At 39.3% G+C, this 21,762-nt stretch overlaps 2 protein-coding genes across 2 annotated transcripts; both read left to right on the top strand.

Annotated features, from left to right (window-relative positions):
• The first annotated feature begins 2,110 nt into the window (after positions 1-2,110).
• LOC148976998 (uncharacterized) lies at positions 2,111-5,365 on the top strand. Its single transcript, XM_089117605.1, has 2 exons — positions 2,111-2,918; positions 3,344-5,365. The coding sequence occupies exon 2, from the start codon at positions 3,761-3,763 to the stop codon at positions 5,363-5,365; it is 1,605 nt and encodes a 534-aa protein (XP_088973731.1). The 5' UTR covers positions 2,111-2,918; positions 3,344-3,760.
• Positions 5,366-13,424: 8,059 nt separating this feature from the next.
• On the top strand, positions 13,425-20,989 carry gnb3a (guanine nucleotide binding protein (G protein), beta polypeptide 3a). Its single transcript, XM_039679928.2, has 9 exons — positions 13,425-13,500; positions 14,139-14,278; positions 14,391-14,536; positions 15,340-15,403; positions 17,300-17,462; positions 17,602-17,668; positions 17,786-17,987; positions 19,535-19,751; positions 19,869-20,989. Exons 2-9 carry the CDS (start codon positions 14,222-14,224, stop codon positions 19,973-19,975), a joined length of 1,023 nt encoding a protein of 340 aa, XP_039535862.2. The 5' UTR covers positions 13,425-13,500; positions 14,139-14,221; the 3' UTR covers positions 19,976-20,989.
• The last annotated feature ends 773 nt before the right edge of the window (positions 20,990-21,762 follow it).

Below are 21,762 nucleotides of genomic sequence, written 5' to 3'. Positions count from 1 at the left end.
ATAGATTTAGACAACGGTACATTAAAACAAGTGAGTAGAGCGAGGGAGGATGGGAGGTGTGGCACATTAGCACTGATGGAACGAGTGAGAGAGAAAAAGAGGGAGGGATTGGGAGAGAGACGGAGAGCGAGATTATAGATAATCCCTCGTAAATGAGTGCATTTGTTTATGAAGCTTACAAATCTCCCATTTAGAGTATGGAATAATAATCCAGGCAAGAAATCATGTAATCATTCATACCCGACTCCCAATTTCAACATGACGCCCTTCGATTAAATCCAAACCCTAATATCTCTGAACCTCCTCTAATGCACCAACAAGAAGAGTCTTGTCATACTTACAGCGGTCATTGATCTTCTGTATGCGTTAATCTACTTTGCGCTGTAAAATAGAGTGTGGAATGGCTAATGGTGGAAAAGGTGTTTATATGATCCTATGGGTCTGATCCTTTGGCCTGGAAAACAGTTAAGAGTTTAAGAGCAATGCAGATATGTGAAGTTACGTCTTAGTAGGCCTAAAGACCCTCGACCTGACCTGTTTCCAAATGACGTTTGACTATCACTGAGATGCGTTCATGAATAGGCCTAATCCCTTTCTCCCTCATGGTAGCGTATAACATTACACAACATGTTGGTGTAATGCTGGATTTTGTCCAGAGCTGAAGAGCACGGATATTAATAGTGATAATGAAACGTTGATGTTTGATGTTACATTCTCATACATTTAACCAGGCCTTACCAGATTTGTTTAACCTGGATTTCTCAATGTAATCACACTGCTGCAGGTTTTTCACAGTGTGTCTTTTAGCCAAGTGGGTCCTCTCGATGCTTTAGACGCATCAAGAATCGCTCAACAATGGCTATACATGTGTTTTTCTGTATTAAGAAAGTAAAGTGTGAAACTTCCACTTCAGTGTCTATTAGCATTCCAACAGTCATTGTTTAAGCAATGTCACAAGAGCTGTGATTTACCATTGTGAGTGTGATAATGTTTTTATAACGGTTAAAGTTTGTGTGAATCGAAAGTTGTGAAAGATTGTGACTTATTTCACGCATCACGTTTTAGGGACAGATTTTACCCACGGGTTGTAAGGTTACTGAACAAGAGGAAGGAGGGTTGAGGTTTGAGCAGATGTTTACATTTTAAATTTTTATTTTAATTTTATTTTAATGGACTGGTGCTAAGAGAGTGCTACGGCACTTTGTATTTCATTGCTGTGGTATTCTGTACTAATATGCATATGACAATAAACTTGAACTGAAATGAAACAGAATTCTGAATGAGGAAAAAATAGAGGGTGGGGCTTGATTTTAGTGCTCCTCATCTCTAGCTCACAGCTTCAGAGAGTGATACAGCCGCCAAACACGTTATTAATACCATGGGATGCCATTCAAGTGGGGCAGAACTAAAGACGAATTAATTCATAAACACATCAGTGTTGTTCAACAATTTGGTTAAATGGCTGACTCAATAAATCATTCGTAAAGATGTCGCCACCTACTGTCGTAACTAAGTAATTGGTGTTGTCAAAAAATTGATATTTCAAAATGCGTCAATTCTGAAATGCTTCTTTTCTGCAGTATTCATACACCTTTACCAGCTGTACGTTCTCACGCTCTCTTCTTTCCGATTCCGAACTGACACACACCGTCTCCTCTCACTCGTCTCATTTGCTTCGGTTGATATTACTGTGACTTTTTACTTGTCGATCACGACTTAACAAAATTTAACAAGATATTACAACAAAATTACCCAAATTATATTAAAACATTGAGATGATAAATTATCTATAGCCTATGGTAATTTTTCCCAGTGGTATCGAAAATTATATTGAATATCGATACTTTTCAAGGTATCATATCGAAGTTATAGATTCCAGTATAGTTGCAACACTTGTAAGTAACCTCTCTGAAAAATTCCCACCACAGCCTGACACACTGGGAATTACACAACAAAAATGTAAAAAGCACTTGAGTACTGTGTTCATATTCATTCCATTTTATTAAATAATTATTGAAGTTACTACTTCTGCCAAGATTGGAAAGCTGCCGGACCAATCCAATTCAGGGCAGGAACTAACTAACCTATAATAAAATATATATATATATATATAGATGTAGGAATGATGTAAAATGTTTCTCCCAGCCTTAGGGGGGAGCTGTGTTCTATGAGTGTTTCACTGTGTGAGTTAGGCCTTCTTCACATGGGTGGAGCTGTTTTTAATTCAGTTCTATTTTCCTTGTGGAAAGGTAAGGAGGGTTTTTTTGGTGTTCTCTGCCACATCTATTTAATTTCTTGAATTATATTGGCCATCCATGTTATTTTAGAAAATATATAACTGTTAAAGATGTCAACTAACATATATGTGCAGTTATTTGTGATGGATGGTTTTATATTTCTGATATTATTTAAAGAGTTGTAAATTCCATGTGGTGGGGTATATTTTTCTGTGTATTGTATGGTTATTATCATCTGTCTGAGTATTTTGGGTTTTGTTCTTTGTATTTTGGATGTATGTGACATTTGACATTTAATTGTCATATGGGGAAAGTTATTTTTTCCCAATCTTTGAGAATCCCTGTGATTTGATTGCTAATATAATTGCAGCTAAGGCTGTGCTGTTTTATTTTATAGTTTTGTATGCATTTTTATTTTTTAATATTGTTTACTAACAGTTCTATTTTCCTTGTGGAAAGATGTTGCGGTGTGCTGCGTACTGGCTGATGCAGAATAAGAGAGCCCAAAATAAAGTTGCTACCGTGATGACCACGATATTTGTGTCCTCCTCATTCAACACCATTTAAACACAACGCAGAGACATCTAGGGGAGCACACAGACGAAGAGGGTTACATCTTTGGTGCCGTGACCCGGATCGTTGGTTTCTACGTCAACGGAAGCAATCTGACAAATAAGAATTGTGAGTGAAAAAAAAAAAAAAAAAAAGAAACTTGTTTTAAAGTGACAGTGTTAAATAGATTGTTGAACTGAACTAAGTTTTGCATAAGGAGAATTATTTTTTTTTTTCTCCTTCTGTCTCTGAACTTTTGATATTGTGTTATATAAGAGTGTTAATTTATTGATTTGAGTAATACATTTGTGAACTGCTGTGTCTTTGGAAGCAATTAACTTTTTTTGGTGTGTGCATTCAGGCGTTTAAATCTCTTGAAGTGGATATTTTTTTATTACTATTTTTTTTGCTCTTTTCCATTTACCTTAATTTATGATAATTTGCTGAGTGATTACAGGAAACATCAGATACATATACAACAAATTCACTAACAGCATTAATTTACACTCAACTATTTTTTTCCATATTTCTATATTATCAAACACTACACACAGTGTATTGCACACTACATACACATTGTGTATTGCATAGAAGAGGAAATTGAAAGAAGTCGAAGAGAAATGCAGGGGCTCCAGGAAACCACCCCTCATCGACCACCTCCTCATCCCCAAGTACCACCAAGGCAGCCCTTCCAGGCCACCCCATGGCTACCAGTAAAGCAGGACAAAATCCAACAGTATGAAATAAGCATGCCCGTCGATGTGAGTATTGAAACTGTATCATAGCAAAATGATGACTCCCAACAGTCTGTCAGGCCAAAGACTAGGCAGCTAGCTGTACATACGGAGAATGTGCCCCCCTCAGCAGTGAGCTGGCACCAGTTGGGCACCTGCCCCAGCACTTTTGTGCAACATCAGCCCTCAGCTCATGCCCAAGGCCCAGATAACCCATTCTTTGGACTTCCAACCCCCATGCCCATGTCTTCTGTGAGCCCACACCCATCTAATGTGCCTACTGTTTTGTCCCAAACTAACATTCATGACAATGTCACTACCATTCAGACTTCACCACATGTGGCCAGCAGAATGCCAACTGGTTTGTCGCCTTCTCCAAATGACCCATACCTGCCCCCAGCGTTGACTGTGCCGCCTAAAACTTACATTCCTACTTGTCCAGGTATGATCCAGGCACCCAATATGTACACTTCTCCATATGGCCTGCAGTCTCCTTCTGCAATGGCTGTTTCACCCCAAACCAACTTTCCAGGTCATCCAACGGCCTCTCAGGTTCCTCCATTCTTCTGTTATGGTGTGCCAAATGCCATTTACTCAAAACCACCTGACACAGTCCAGCCCCCTGCACCTCCTGTCTTGTCTGGACCCAACTTTCTGCAGAAGACGGACTCTGTTCTAACACACCGAAATTACGATGATCGGCAGCGCACCTTACATTCGCATTGTGCCGTTGTGTCATCCTCCTCCCCTCCTGTGTATGCTCCTATGACAGTGCCGGTGTCTCATGGTTCACATATGTATGCACAACAACCCATTTCAGTGCAAAGACCTCAGACTGCACCTCCGCATGTGGCTCATCAGCAAGATGTATACATTCCTTCTACTGGAATGACCACGCCACAGCCCAGCTTTACACAGACACATCAAGTTCGAAATGTGCAAGTGTTCAGCGGTGGCCCTGATTGCAGGATACTCATTGAAGACTGGATAAGAGATATGAAGTACCTCCTTGATGCTGGAGGAATGCCCGAAAATCTGTCCTTTTCTACTGTAGTGCGACATTTGAGTGGTGAAGCCAGGAGGCTAGTTCTGAATCTCCCTCCTAAAGAGCAGATTGCCAGCAGAGCATTTGAAGAACTACGAGCTGAGTATAGTGATATGCAGACGTCCCTGGACCCCTTAGCTGATTTCTATGAGAGATACCAGCGCCCTGGCGAATCAGCTTGTTCATACGCCATTGCTCTGGAGGCCACTTTACGTTCAGTGGAAGATGCTCAGTATGGAGGCCAACCTTTCCCAGACCGGGACGGAAAACTGACACGTCAGTTCATGAGAGGATTGAGTGATGAAGAGGTTTTTCACAGGATAGCTCCGATGAAGCCTAGACTTTTAAGTTTTCGTGAACTTCAAGCAGAGCTTCGTAACCTTGCTCGGGAGACAAGGAAGTTTCAGACACAGCCAAAGGCCAAAAAGACGTACACACAGGCACAGTTTACGACAGTGAGTGGAAACCTGAGTGGTAAAAAGCCGAGAACAGAAAAGGGAAATAGGCAGAACACAGACCTTACTGAACTCACAGCCATGGTGAAGAAACTGGTGAGCAGTCAAGAGGATCAGCTTAACAGATTGATGCAGCTGGAGGCTAAAGTTGGAGCATCACCACAGACTGTGTTTCCTCACACCCAGAGACCTCAAGAGAGTAGTGACACTGCAGTGAGGGGCGTAGTGTGCTATCGTTGTGGAAAACCGGGACACATTGCACGTCTGTGTCGGACAGTGATGACTGATGAAGCAACCCAAGCTGAAATTGGAGCAGAGTCCAGGAAGGATTTAAATGCTTAGGGCCTGTGGTTATCGGGGCAACTACAGGCATGCAACAGAGTCCCCAGCATCATGAAACGGGCAGGTCAAAACCAGCTGATACCCCGCTGGTGGGTCCCTGTAATGAAGGGGTGGTTGGAGTGAATGGAGAAATGTGTACGGCTCTCATTGACTCTGGCTCTCAAGTAACCACAATTACTGATGAGTTCTGGCGCCGGCATCCTGTCCTACGTTTTCAGGAATTGCAGCCATCAGACATCCCCATTGAAGGTGCCGCTGGTCAACCCGTATCTTATGTTGGTGTGCTTTGCATCAACCTTAAGTTTTTGGGAAGGGTCTACTCAAATGTTCCTGCTTTTGTTGTCCCTGTGACGGAGTACCGATCCAGTGTTCCATTGCTCATTGGGACTAATGTAATAAGGATCTCCAGAAATGACCTTCAAGCATCATATGGCAGAAAATATCTGGCCAAAGTGAAGTTGACCAATCCTGAGTGGCACTCTGCAATGGTTGCTGTGAGTAAAAGTGAACCTGGTGGATCTACAGGTAAAGTTGGTCAAGTACAGTATGCTGGTCACAGAATAAGGATACCAGCTGGTAAGGAGCAGGATGTTATTGGCAGAGTTGTGGGTGGACCGAAGAAGACACAATATACAGTTCTAGTGGAGAGCCAGTCCTCCAAAAGGGTTCCAGAAGGCCTTGTGGTTGCCAGGCTGCTTGCTAATGTTGAAAAAGGTTGTGTTCCCATCCGACTCTTAAATCTGTCTGGAAAGGAGGTTATTGTCAATCCGAAGACTCTGCTGGCAGATGCTTTCCTGGTTCAGAATGTCATTGAAGGGGATGAAAAGTGCCACATGCTGCGCCAAAACCAGGTCATGTGTTCGAGTCAGTGTGAGAATTCAGTGACAGCATCTTGTCAAAGTCAGCAGCAGACTACCAGTGTTGAGTCTGTTAATGGTATGACTTGTGGAGTTGATCTTAGTGCTGCAGCAGTGGAAGGTGAGGAGCAGTTGGCGTTGCTTCAGGATTTGCTGAGGAGAAATGCTGATGTCTTCTCCAAACACTCCATGGACTATGGACATACTACCACTGTGCAACATGAGATACCTCTGGTGGATTCTAAACCTTTCCGCCTCCCTTATCGCAAAATACCCCCCTCTCAGTACCAGGAAGTGAGGAAGGCCATTTCAGAGATGGAAGAAGCTGGAGTCATTCGGCCAAGCAAAAGTCCCTATGCATCCCCCATCGTTGTGGTTTCTAAAAAAGATGGCTCCCTGAGGATCTGCGTGGACTACAGGAAACTGAATTCCTGCAGTACCAGAGACGCTTTTCCACTACCAAGGATAGAGGAGGCATTGGAGGCGCTGGGAAAGTCAAAGTTCTTCTCGACACTTGATCTCACGTCTGGTTACTGGCAAGTTGAGGTGGCTGAACATGACAAGCTCAAAACTGCTTTCAGCACCCCCATGGGTTTATATGAGGCCAACAGGATGCCGTTTGGTCTGCAGAACGCCCCCTCAACTTTCCAAAGATTGATGACCTGTTGCTTTGGTGATCTGAACTTTGAGAGCCTCCTTATCTACCTTGACGACCTAATTATCTTCTCTAGGACTTTTGAAGAGCATCTCGAGCGGTTGGAAGAAGTGTTCAGCCGGCTCCGCAAACATGGTCTGAAGCTGAAGCCTCAAAAGTGTAGTCTCCTAAGGAAGGAAGTTCAGTACCTGGGCCATGTGGTGTCTGCGGAGGGTATTCATACAGATCCTGAGAAGATAAGCAGAGTCAGAGACTGGAAGCGGCCGTCGAGTGTGAAGGAAGTGCTGGGGTTCGTTGGTTTCGCTGGGTACTACAGGCGGTTTATCAAGGGATATGCAACATTGGCGGCACCTCTGTATAGACTTACCTCTGGAGACCCAAAGAAGAAGAAAAGAGGGGTGAAAGGAACTTCTGGAACTGTGAAACCGTTTGAGTGGACAGATGAATGTGAGAGAGCGTTTGAAGTACTGAAGGAGAGACTAACTACAACACCAATTTTGGGTTACCCTGACTTCAACTTACCATTTCTACTACAAACGGATGCTTCTGGTGAGGGTCTTGGGGCGGTCCTTGCACAAGTTCAAGACGGTGTGGAAAAAGTAATTGCGTATGCAAGCCGAGGTTTGAGACCACCAGAAACCCGCTACCCCGCACATAAGTTAGAGTTTTTGGCTCTAAAGTGGGCTGTTACAGATAAGTTTTATGATCACCTTTATGGGCATAAATTTTCTGTGCTCACTGACAACAATCCACTTAAATATGTGATGAGTACAGCGAAGCTCGATGCCACAGGTCAGCGTTGGGTGTCACAGCTTGCCATGTTTGACTTTGACATAGAGTACAGACAAGGGAAGTCCAACTCTAATGCTGACGCACTCTCAAGGATGTCTAATCAAGAGGTCATAGAAACTCTTCAGTCCTGCCCACAGTGCATTTCCTCCACGCAGAAAGTCCAGTCCTGTGGAGATGAGTCAGGGAGGAAGGACGATGTTTGGGAGCATGAAGAGAGAACTCTTGTATGCCAAGATGGAGAGTTTCTGGGCCAGGTTGATGAGCTAGCCAATCCATTTGATGGAGCGGGTACTGATGCGCTGCCTGCAATGACAAAGCTGGAGATCAGAGGATGTCAAAAAGAGGACCCTGTCATTGGGCCAGTCCTCCATTACAAGACACTAAACAAAAAGCCAAGACGTGGAGAAAGATTGGAAAAGGGAAAAGACGGAAGGCTTCTCTTAAAAGAGTGGAGGAGGCTGGTGGTCAATGATGGAATTCTTTACAGGCAAGTTAAGGATGTTCAGGGACGGTCCATTGCTCAGCTGGTCTTGCCAGAGAAAATGCGACTTTTGGCTAAAACAAGTCTTCATGACGACTCTGGTCATTTGGGATTTGAGCGTACTTTGAATCTGTTCCGGGAACGATTCTTTTGGCCAAGGATGCACTGTGAAATAAAGTCCTGGTGTGAGCAGTGTGAAAGATGTTGTCTGAGGAAAACTCCCACTGGAAATAGGGCTCCGCTGGTGAGCATTCACACTAGTGCCCCTATGGAACTCATCTGCATGGATTTCCTTGTCCTGGAGAAGTCTAAGGGAGGAATAGAGAACGTCCTGGTGGTCACCGATCATTTCTCAAGATTCGCCCAGGCTTACCCCACAAAAGACCAGAAGGCTGTCACTGTGGCAAGGGTGCTGTGGAAGAATTTCTTCTGCCGATTTGGTTTCCCAGCAAGACTCCATGCCGATCAAGGCAGAAATTTTGAGAGTACAGTAGTCAAGGAGTTGTGTAAACTGACGGGGATTACAAGGACTCATACTAGCCCCTACCATCCCCAGGGAAATGGGACCACTGAGAGATTTAATAGAACTCTGATGAATATGTTGGGCACACTTGATCCTGATAAAAAACCGAAATGGCATGAATACCTTGATGCACTGACGCATGCTTACAATTGCACTCAACACGATTCGACTGGGTTCTCCCCATACTTCTTGATGTATGGCAGACATCCACGACTGCCTGTTGATCTCCTTTTTGGCCTGTCAACAGCAAGAGAACCATGCGAGTACAGTGAATATGTTCAGACTCTGCATGAGTGCTTGACCTATACTTATGAAGAAGCAGACCGAATGTCGAGGCATGCTAAGGATCTTCAGAAAAAGCACTATGACAAGAAAGCCAGAAGCCAAATGTTCCAACCGGGCGACAGAGTGATGGTGAAAGTGTGTTATGTCGAGGGGAAACAGAAGCTAGCTGATAGGTGGGAACCATGTCCGTATATTGTGGTGAAGAAACAGCCAGGAATTCCAGTGTATGTGGTTCGTCAAGAAGATGGTGACCGGGAAAGAATCATCCACCGAAATCTTCTGTCCCAGTGCATGTTTTTCCCGATGAGCCCTAAGTGCCTTGTACGAGAAGAGCCTGACATGGAGGAAGTGTCTGGAATGGACTCAAGTATTTCAGAAGAAGAGGAAGTAATGGAGACAATTGAAAGTGGAGACAGTGGTACTGTTACCCAGTTTACAAGTGTGGAATGGCCAGATGTTCTGGGCGAAGAGCATGAACAGAATGGAAGTCAATTGAAAGAGACCGTGAGTGAAAAGGAGGAGCATGAAGACCAGACGTCGTTGGAAGTCTCCAGTCCTGAGCGGCCAGAGAGGAGATATCCTGAGCGGAAAAGACGCCCTCCAAATAGACTCTCCTTGGAGATGCATGTCCTCCAAAGTGAGATTGACAAGGAGAAGGTGGAGAGAGGAAGGAAATTGTGGGAAAAGGCTAAAGCGAAGAAGCAGCTCTACTTTAGCAATACAAACACACATACACACCCCACCCAGACACATCAAAGTTAATCTTAAGATTTAAACTGATTTAATTTTGTTTTTATTTTTAGTGATGACTGGGACGGCATCATTTAAAGAGGGGGTGGATGTAGGAATGATGTAAAATGTTTCTCCCAGCCTTAGGGGGGAGCTGTGTTCTATGAGTGTTTCACTGTGTGAGTTAGGCCTTCTTCACATGGGTGGAGCTGTTTTTAATTCAGTTCTATTTTCCTTGTGGAAAGGTAAGGAGGGTTTTTTTGGTGTTCTCTGCCACATCTATTTAATTTCTTGAATTATATTGGCCATCCATGTTATTTTAGAAAATATATAACTGTTAAAGATGTCAACTAACATATATGTGCAGTTATTTGTGATGGATGGTTTTATATTTCTGATATTATTTAAAGAGTTGTAAATTCCATGTGGTGGGGTATATTTTTCTGTGTATTGTATGGTTATTATCATCTGTCTGAGTATTTTGGGTTTTGTTCTTTGTATTTTGGATGTATGTGACATTTGACATTTAATTGTCATATGGGGAAAGTTATTTTTTCCCAATCTTTGAGAATCCCTGTGATTTGATTGCTAATATAATTGCAGCTAAGGCTGTGCTGTTTTATTTTATAGTTTTGTATGCATTTTTATTTTTTAATATTGTTTACTAACAGTTCTATTTTCCTTGTGGAAAGATGTTGCGGTGTGCTGCGTACTGGCTGATGCAGAATAAGAGAGCCCAAAATAAAGTTGCTACCGTGATGACCACGATATTTGTGTCCTCCTCATTCAACACCATTTAAACACAACGCAGAGACATCTAGGGGAGCACACAGACGAAGAGGGTTACATATATATATATATATATAAAATAAAACAACTGAAGTTTCATTGTTTATGGTGGGACTTTCCATTAAAGGGACACTCCACTTTTTTTGGAAATAGGCTCTTTTACCACTCACCCAGAGTTAAACAGTTGAGTTTTACCGTTTTAAAATCCATTCAGCCGATTTTTTGATATTTAGATAATATAATCTGGATAATATCAGTAACCAGACAGTTTCTGCTCTCATTGACTTCCATAGTAGGTAAAAACATACTATGGAAGTCAATGAGACCAGAAACAGTCTGGTTACTGATATTCTTCTAAATATCAAAAAATCGCCTGAATTGATTCGAAAACAGTAAAACTCAACTGTTTAACTCTGGGGGAGTGGTAAAATGAGCCTATTTCCAAAAAAAGTGGAGTATCCCTTTAAGTTCTATTGTTTTATTGCATTAGAGATGTTTGTTTTCCCCTTTAACTCCCTAAACAATACTATTTTCCATGTTTAAAGCTGTTTTCTTTGTGTACATTTAGGCTGATTCCACAATTTAGCTGTTTTTAAGATCTAATATCCATGTGGTCACATTTGCTCCCCATGATGTAGGCAAAACCTGACCCTACACACACACACAGATTATCATATATGAATACACACGACGTAACTATACATGACAACAAAGGGCTTTTTACATGACTCTGAACCTAATGCTGCACATAACCTTTCCTCAATGTTCATCCATGCGAAAGTAAACCTTTCCCTTTTGTCCTAATAGAATATAATCCACCCGTGGGTCGCTTTGTCCCCCTCCTTGATAAATCGGGTGATGATTTTATCCACCATGCTGTGATGTTTTGTCTGGCTCAGTGAGGTGGGGGAGGACGAGTTATATTTATGATAATGATAGTTTGTCTGTTCTAAATCAGGACACTAAAATTGATTTAAGCAAAGCCTTAAATGTTCACAGGCTTTTAAGCTCTTTTGCTCCACAGAATTCATCCCCACTCATTTCTGTTCCCAAAACAATGTGTTTTATGTTTTGTTTCAATAGCATTTACAGGAATAAAACGTATTGCACCTTGTGCTTAACTATACTGTAGTCTTCCGCTCATCTCAAAGTATAAATATCACTCGCTTTGAAACAGTTTCCGAGGTGTACGCAACACCAACTCCCAGTGATCTGAAACGTTCATCATTCCATACATAGACATTTCTCTCGGATCCATTATTTACTGTTTTCAGCTTCCTTGCATCACGATGACATGTGAGAAAGTTGTGGATGTTCTACCTGCTCATTCGTGACTAATAGGCTTCTTTAGCCATGACCCTCATCTAAAAAAAAGTGGTGTTCAGGGACATCCATGTTCAGAGTTTAGGGATGTATCGCCAAGGCCTTTCGGATCAGGTCGGGAAAAATCTGTTCTATACTTTTTTCAACCTAATATGAGCACTATTCATCTCAAAGCAAACTTAGCCAGCTTTGGCATTTCTATTTTCTTAACAGGGAAAATGAATATTCTCTGAACAAAACAACAAAAAATAAATAAATAAAAAAAATAAAAAAACAATAATAAAAAAGATATGCTCTCTGTTCCTTCACCTTGGCCCTCCACACACCTGTTTTTTTTGTCATGTGACCCCATGACCTGATTCTCTCCACTATTTAGTTCTCTTGTCTTTTGCTCTCTGTTCTCTCCTCTCCTAACAGATTTCCCTCCCTCTCGCTCTCTCCATCCAAGGCTTTATCCTTTCAGCCCTGATCTCACTTCATCCCCTCCAATCCTCATCTAGCCATCACAAAAGCATCACAGAGTTTACAGAGAGAGAGAAGGGATCAGAAGGTGCGTAAATCAGAAAACCTGAATGAACACTGTCCCGAGAAAAGACAAGTGGATAGAGAACTGGAAAGGTATAGGAATTACAAATAGAGCGGAGAAACGACCAAGAGGAACGGGTAAGTGAGAGGTTGTTTTTTTACTTATTAAATAGTGTATTTTGGGTTCATTTTCAATTGCTTTAGTTGTAACTTATGATTATGGCAAAGTTAAGATTATGATACTGAATTCCACTCAGAAATGTCCACTTCAGGTCAGAGCAAAACCGTAACATTAGTGTCAAACAGTTTTATGCTTTAAATCCATAAAAATATATTATTATTATGTTAAATTGTTGGTCTGTCATTTTTAGTCCGCATAATTTTTTTTTTAAACGAGGCAAGCCATTGAATAAAATGGATATTGGTTAAAAAAAAAAATGAATAATAATTTCTCTACATTACAAAGAATGCTTAAATAATTTCCAATGCTCTAATAGTTATTCATGAATGTAAATTATCAGCCCAAACATTCTTAATCATTTTTAGGTTCTGCGAAAATAGTTCTAGGAATTTGTAACCATGAAAAGTATGTAAATTACTGAATAATATTTGGGAAGAATGTGCTTTCAACAAAGTAAAAATTCAAATGACGGCTAGGCCACACTTTCACACCCATTCCTAGTTTTTTCTTTATCTCTCTCTCTGTTTCTATCCATCTACCCCCTCCCCATCTCTGCTGTAGCTCTTATCCAGATGCAAAGAGCAGTCAATAATCGGATGAGAGCAGATTTGATTCAAAAGGCCTCCCTTAAAATCTCAGCAGTGTGGATTTAAACTCTCTCTCTCTTTCTCTCTCTCATTATCTCTCTCTGGTTATGGTGTTTGGTGCTCACGGTCTTGTTGGTAATAACATTTTTCAAGCAGTTTAATTCACACTGATGTCAAATACAAAAATTCCAGGTATGAATTTCACCTTTAGTTCTAGAACAGGGACTATTTACACAGGACAGCTCCCTCCCACCGGCCCACCTCTCTCCCATCCACACCCTTGTTCTCGCTTTCTCCTCTCAAACAAATTTTAGGCAAAAGTCATTTGGTCATGAGAGCTCGGGAGATACACAGAGATTCAAAAAAGAATTCAACAAAAGGAAATAGCTTGCGTTAATCTTCTTTTAGGTAAGGTAAGACATTATATTCAAACTTAAGAAGTATGCTTTATGACTCGCAAAATATATTTTCACTGCACACTAATTATAAAAGCAAACTGGGGTCAACCATCCAAAATGAAGGGCAAAATTATTATAGATGACAATACTGAGAGAGTTTAACCTCATCAATAATATATGACATGGATCTCAGAATTTTTAGGTTTAATTGTTTGTTTGTTTTTCCTTCATTGTTTCTGAGGGAAAATTAAAGCAGTTGTAATGTCCTAATAGAGTCACAATTATTATTGATACTCAGTAAAGTCCCTTTTATTTCATGGGAGCAGTTGGACTTAAAAATGAATATATTATGAACTAAACTATCTATGTGTGTAATATCTGAATAAATGAGAGCAGGTGTACGTCAGTGTGCTTGACTCTGACTCATTACGCCATTGCATGTTTGTGGTGGTACAAGTGAAATTTTGCATGCATCTTTATTTGTGAGGATTTGCAAACCAGGTCGAAGGGAGTTTGAATTGCAAATAGCTGTTGAAGGGACAACTGAAGATAAATCACAGTGAAAGCAACAACAACAAGCTCTCCCCACAAGCAGTCGAATAAATTGCGTTGTCATGATTACTGTAATAATTAAATGTATTTACACAGGAGTTTTCCCCAGCATTCTCTTGGATCTACTGACCTCACTTCCTGTCTGTGTCTGTGGGTGATCGTGCCTGACAACCGTTGCCATGGGTGAAATGGAGCAACTGCGAAAGGAGGCGGAGAGCCTGAAGGATGACATCACTGTTAGTGTCAATAGTCCCCCACCTAAATAACTCCATTAACATTTACAGAACATCACTGACTCATTCTCAGGTATAGATCAGCTGTAATATCTGTATGTTTTGTGCTCTATAGGCGGCCCGTAAAGCAGTGCAGGACCTGACGCTGCAGGATCATGTGGCGGGGACAACTGTTGTGGGACGTGTCCAGCTAAAGACCAGGAAGACATTGAGAGGACATCTGGCCAAAATCTATGCCATGCACTGGGGGACAGATTCAAAGTAAACACAATAATATATGCAAATAAATGCAACACAGGCTCTACCACATGTACTAGTCTACAAGGATATCGACATACACATATTTACATGATACGGATTTGTTATTTTTAATAGACTTGCACTTTAATTATCCAAAGATAAGTGAAATTAATGATAAATTATTATAAACTGATGGATGTGGCCTCTTTATCTCTGACATTAACAAGGCTGGTGTGAATCCTGCACCAATACCTGGAAAAGGATAAGATCTTTTGCTTTTACAGATTTTTGTGTGATAGTAAATTCACTATTTACTATCAAAACTGAATTAATGCTGAAGTCTTTTCAAAACTTTTATTTTTCATACATTTATGCATTGTGTTTAGGTCATGAGTATGAATAAGTATAATAAAATTAAATAAGTCACAAGTATTTAATATGTAGCCTTCAAGATCTTAAGATTTTAGTATTCATGTGATCCCTTTTAGAATCAAAACCATAAACCTGATGATATTAGCGACATCCTTCAGCAGTCTCCTAGTTGTGGTTTTCGATATTTAAATACAATAAAATATAAATAATATAAATATAAATGTATAAACAAATACATAAATGTAGCTTTAGTAACATTGGAAATAAAAAAATAAATGAATGCTAAATAAAAATACGACAAAAGCACATAACAAAATTACTAAAACTGAAATAAAAGCCAATTCAAAATATTAATAAATACTATATAAATATTACTAAAATAACACTGTTGTGTTGTGGTCCCCTAAAATATTGAATTTCTAACCTGATGTTTCTTTTTACCTCTCTCTCAGGCTGTGTGTCAGTGCATCTCAAGATGGTAAACTGATTGTATGGGACAGCTACACCACCAATAAGGTATTGAAAGGTTAAATTTTCTTTCGAACTTATCTACAAAAAGGCTAAAAATCACTTTACCTATCATTACTAATTGTTTCAGATGTAATAAATGACATAATCTGTTGCTTTAACTTGGAGCTGCAGTCACGTACATTTAAATGCAAATCGGTTCTGGTCAAGACTATTAAGAAAATCAGTATCTGCCAGTGGTCACATTTGTGTGCAAGAGGGAGGAGACACATTTAAATGACATGAAGCACGAAAGCAGGGATGAGATGCTTTCAGTTCTTTTTGAAAACATGGAAGCTGCTTTATGCAACATATTTAGGATAAACCAAGGCCCTTCTGATTTTATTTAGTGCTATTGCAACTTTATTTCTCACAATTGACTCAGCTTTATATCTTTCAATTGTGACTCAAATCTCAAAATCTCACAGTTGACTGAAAATCTCACAGTTTATAAAGCCACACTTATGAGAAAGTATGGCAAAATTATGTATGACAATCATTGCTATTATGAAAAATAAAGTCTCAAATGAGAGAAAGTTGCCATTGTGAAATATTAGACCTCATTCATGAAGCATGAGTAGAATTTTTATGTAAATTGTTCACAAACCCTTTGATATAAATTGTCAGATTCATCGAAGTGTTCATATTTTCAAAATAGTTAGTACGAAAAAATATTACATAATGTAAGACTGAAAAACTGAAAACTGGTTGAATAGATAGACCACTGGACCTTGGCAAATTAACATTTTGAACTCTCACACACACTTCTTCCCCCACTCTTGCAGAGCTCACCCAAACTCAAATAAGAATCTATATGGTGGTTTTAATTTGAACAACTATCATACAGTTTTATACATGTGTTTAGTATTATTTGAAATGTCTACAAGTGCTACTGGTACAAGTCTCCTATTTCCAAATAAGTAAAACAAAAGGTAATAAGGTTTTTAAGAGTTTTTAGATAACATACACACAAGGGAGGACGGATAGGTAAACCCTCCTGCTCTCAGAAGGTGTGAACTCAATGCTAATTGCCACTCTTAGCAAATGGTCCCATGTAAATCAATTTCTGAACTTCTGTCAATGAATTTCCATTGTAAACTTAAGTTTACATATCAAATGAGGTCTGGCTATATGAAATGCAGCAGAAGAATCAGGGCCTTTTCTTTACCTCAGATCAGTCCGTGAATGCGGAGTCGCCGAGACAGACTTTGACTTTATTTTTATTAGAGTCAAAAGGAATAGTCAAACATTCACATAGATTTAATGACGCACAGAAATCATTAAAAAAAAACCTTTTTATGGAGTCAGATGAAATTACGAGTTAATACATAAGATAAAATGTATTGCGATTAATCAAAATCCTTTTACCATGAGAAAAGACGGAACATGCGTGAGACCTTCGCCGCTGATAGAATACCGCCATTGGATCGATTTATTCGGCCTTACAATACCATTTTGTGTTCTTTTAAGGTAACTGATGACACTGCATTTTGATAATAATAACACTATTTGCCATAATAATATATATAAAAAAATTACTTAGTTAAAATGATAGTCCAGCCAAAAGTTTTAATTCTGTTATTATTTACTCACCTTTACGTCGTTGCAAACCTTTATGACTTTCTTTGTTCTCTGGAACATAAAAGAAGATATTTTGAAGACTGTTGGTAACCCAACGGTTTTGGTTCCCATTGACTTCCATTAAATACAATGGAAATCAAAACTGTTTGGTTACCAACATTCTTCAAAATAAATAATTATGTGTGGGTTTCACAGAAGAAAGAAATTATTGATAAATAAGTATCATTGTAATGTACAACGATTTCCAAAAAAAAAAACAACGACAAAAAAAAAAAACTTAATCTGTAAAATATTAACAAACTATTGTCTCTGGTTGTGGTCTAGGTGCATGCAATCCCCCTGAAGTCCTCATGGGTGATGACATGTTCGTACGCACCTTCAGGAAACATGGTGGCATGCGGAGGACTTGACAACATGTGCTCCATCTATAACCTGAAGGCTAAAGATGGTAACGTGAAGGTCATGCGTGAGCTCGCTGAACACACAGGTAAGGATGACTTCAAATACTTCTCATGCAGACCGATTTAAGAACCAGTTGGCAATGAGATGCTAATGAGATGCTTTACATCAGCTAGCTGTGTCTTGAAGTCTCTGTTTTTTTAATGTATATGATTTGTGTTGGTCAGGTTACCTGTCCTGCTGCCGCTTCCTGAGTGACAGTGAGATCATCACCAGCTCTGGAGACTGCACCTGGTACATTGACTTCTAAGAGCTATGAACTAAAAGAGCAAAGAAAATTTTGCACAAATGATTTATTCAGATCAGCACATCTTATTTTCTGAAATAACATGACCTCTGACCTTTCTCCAGTATTCTGTGGGACATTGAGACAGGAACAGAGAAGACGGTCTTCGCTGGACATTTGGGAGACTGTATGTCTCTGGGTGTTGCTCCTGACTTCAACACTTTCATCTCAGGAGCTTGTGACTTCACAGCCAAACTGTGGGACATCCGTGAAGGCCAGTGCAGACAGACCTTTGGAGGCCATGAGAGTGACATCAACGCCATTGGGGTAAGACCAAGGCTCCCCATAGTCAACTGGATAAGAAAATGCCTTATACAAATTTTACATTACTTGCCCAATTTACTGGATAAGTCGTTTACTTATCCAGTAAACTGGACAGTTAACAGGTTCAGTTTCCACCACTAAAATATTTTAGTTTGATATCTAGAAAAATGTATACACGTTATAAAAATGCCCATTTAGTATTTTAATATTTTAGTATAGTATAGTATTTATAAAAAATAACTTTTATTTTGTTATATATTTTTTTTTGTTTATTTCAATTTTAATTCAGTTTAATCATATTATTTCTATTTAGCTTTATTTTTTATTTATATTTATTCATTTTAAATTATTAAAATGAAACTTATTTTATTTCAGTTTTTGTTTTTCGTCAAATACTTAAAATGTATATATTTTATTTGATTTCAGCTTTTTCACTCAGAGAAAACATTTTTCATAGTTTTAGTTCTATTTTATTATTGACATGACTTTTCCAGGTCTAGAAATTACACATTTAAAATTAGACTACCTCATACTGTATATATATATATATATATAGAGAGAGAGAGAGAGAGAGAGAGAGAGAAAGAGAGAAAAAATATCAAATATATATATATATATATATATATATACAGTATACACACACACATATACATAACATATATATATATATATATATATATATATATATATATATATATATATATATATATATATTACACAAGCTTGTTTTGTCTTATTTTAAACAATTGTAAGTCATCTTGACGCCACCTGGTTGAGAATGCCCTAAACAAATGTATTTAACGTTGATATGAAGATTATCTCGCACTGTGTGGTTTGTTGGAGAGATGCTTTTGCTTCATTAACACAATGAGCAAAAATCCCATAGATTACACTGAGGAAGCGGCTCAAGCCATCTTTTGGGACCAGAAATATTTGCAAAAAAGGCTGTATAATTGTGCCAGGCCAGTAGTTGGCGATGTCACTGTGTAAAGAAAAGCTATGCGCCTAGAGACTGAACCATGGAACATGTCAAATGCATGCTCATGACGTCAGTGTTTTCACAAATTTGCTTTTTTTTTTTTTTTTTTAGTTTACACAGAGACGGAAAAAATATAATTTTCAAAAACGTGCACGTTGCGTTTTCAGTCCCACAAAATGCCGCTGTTGAGAAAATGAATGGCCAAAATGTATTATAAGTTTTCTGGTTTTAGTTGACCAGACAAACTGTGACGTGTAGTAAAGTACACGGACAGTAAAGTGTCATTTCGGTACTTTCTGCCTACACTTTTATGAGTACTGTGAATTCAAACATACTTCTTTTTAGCCTACTATATAGTAGGTAAGCATGCGATTTTGGATGCAGCCATAGGGATGAGATTTTTGACCTGGATCTGGATGCAACCACCCAGAACAACTTAGAAATCACCTAGCACACACACTAACAACCTCTCAAAACTCCTTACAGCCACCACATAGCACGCCCTAGCATAGTGGCAGCGAGATTTGCAATATATTATATATACGTGATCTTTCTCTCTGTCACTTTTCAGTTTTTCCCCAACGGCAATGCAGTGATCACAGGTTCAGACGACGCATCCTGCAAGCTGTACGACCTGCGTTCAGACCAGGAGCTCATCACGTTCCAGGACTCCAGCATCATGTGTGGAGTGACTTCCCTCGCTCCCTCTCTCTCTGGAAGACTCCTCCTCGCTGGGTACGACGACTTCAACTGCAACATCTGGGACACGCTTAAGGCGGAGAGAGTGGGTGAGTCACAAGAGATGCAAAGATAGATGTGAACTTCAGGGGAACACTTAAAATGTATATCAGATGCAAAAAAAAAAAAACCCCATCTGTAATAAAAAAAGTGGTTGTCTTTTGCAGGAGTGTTGTCTGGTCATGACAACAGAGTGAGCTGTATCGGCGTGACACCTGATGGGATGGCCTGCTGCACAGGATCATGGGATAGCTTTCTGAAGATCTGGAACTAAAACGCTGTCTCAAAGAGAGGCAAAATCAGAATACGTCAAAGTCAGGGTAAAATGTTAAGGGGACAATTGAAACAGGACTATGGGATATAGTTGTATAAGTAGGGAGGGAAAGAGATGTGTTTGTTGTGGCGTCAGAACGAGAAAGATTGTGAATAAGAAAACCTCATTTAGAGACGGGCTTGATCTGTAGAATAGTCTTGTCAAAGAAACCATGTAATAACAGAAAACAGTTTTTCAGGGACTGCTAACTGCAAAAGGGGGCATTTACCAAGCCATGACCTATTTGGTGATTTAGGTAATTTTTGGATAGGGTCATTAACACAAGGGTGTGTTACAGCATATTATCAATATAGCATATGAAATAAGTCTTCAACACTAGTTGAATCAAACTTACTGATATCTAAATGCATCCTGTGCTATCAAACCTATATGACAGAGGTTGCCAAAATAGTTGCGCAAGATCGAGAATATAATTTCAGTCTACACAGAATTTTCACTTTTATAAAATGTGATTTACAAACTAAAAATAGATTAGTGAGATTGTCTGATTGAAACTTCTTTCAAGTTTAGTGTTAGATTTTTTTGATTGTGATTTTCACTGATAGTGTCGTGTCTTTTTCTGCTTATTCAGGCCAATAAAATAAAAACTACCCGCAAACTTGACTCATTTTTGATAGCTTGTTTCAGGTAATAAAAAAAAAGGGTATTTGCGAGCTTACATCTTACATTTCTGACTTATCTCAGAATTGCGTGATATAAAGTTGCAATTGTGTGTTATAGTCAGAATTTAGACTCGCAATTCTGAGGAGAAAGGTAAAAATTGAGAGATGGAAAAAAAAGTTGCAATTATCTTTTAAAATGTTTTATTCTGTGGCAGAAACAAGCATCTATACTGATGGAATTGAAAACTAAAATTGTGTATATAATATACTATGAGGAAATAAATCCTTTTAAGTAAAAGATTTCCATTTCAAATAGTGCCAAGAATCCTATAAAAAAACATGCATCAGTTTCCCCGAGAATATTAAGCAGCATTTTCTTGAACATCAGAATAAGTTCTGAGGGATCATGCGACACTGAAGACTTAACGATGCTGAAAATTTAACTTTGCCATCACAGCAATAAATTGCAATTTTAAAGTATAAAAGGTTGTATCAGCGATTGTGGGTAACATCACTTCTGTTAGTGTTTGAAGTGAGATCCCAAACAAACCAAGTTAGGCAACGCATTCTCACCCCAAGGCGTCACCTTTGACCATGCTTCAATATTTGACGCTTTAGGCACCCTTTAGCGTCAGTTAGCCTACATGACGCGATCCTACGGCGTCATCTAACTGACGCTAAAGGAAAAGCGTCAGTAAGATGACGCGGGTAGGTTTAGGTCTGGGGTAGGGTTACACACGATCCTAGGGCGTCATCTAACTGACGCTAAAGGACGCCTAAAGCATCAGATATTGAAGCGTGGTCAAAATGCGCTAACAACCTTTAAGTCTTAATATTTTAATATTTTACAGTATTATTGCTTTACGTTATTTATAACTAAATGAATAGGGCTTGGTGAGCAAAAGAGACTTTAAAAAACTAATTCTTACCGATCCCAAACTATTGAAGGGTGGGCAGAACACTGATCCTGGACAAATATCTGATGACTAACAGAAATGACAAAATTGTGCAGAAGAGTTTTGATATTTTTCAAAAACTGCAGGGCTACAGTACAGTAGAGGTGTATTGCAGTATTATCACTTGCTTTGTGAACAGTCTTTAGCAATGACAAAGGTTTACATTTTT

Source organism: Pimephales promelas, chromosome 12 (genome assembly GCF_988280905.1).
Source record: "Pimephales promelas chromosome 12, fPimPro1.hap1.1, whole genome shotgun sequence".
NCBI classification, from domain to species: domain Eukaryota; kingdom Metazoa; phylum Chordata; class Actinopteri; order Cypriniformes; family Leuciscidae; genus Pimephales; species Pimephales promelas.
This window is presented reverse-complemented; position numbering and strand designations above follow the sequence as displayed.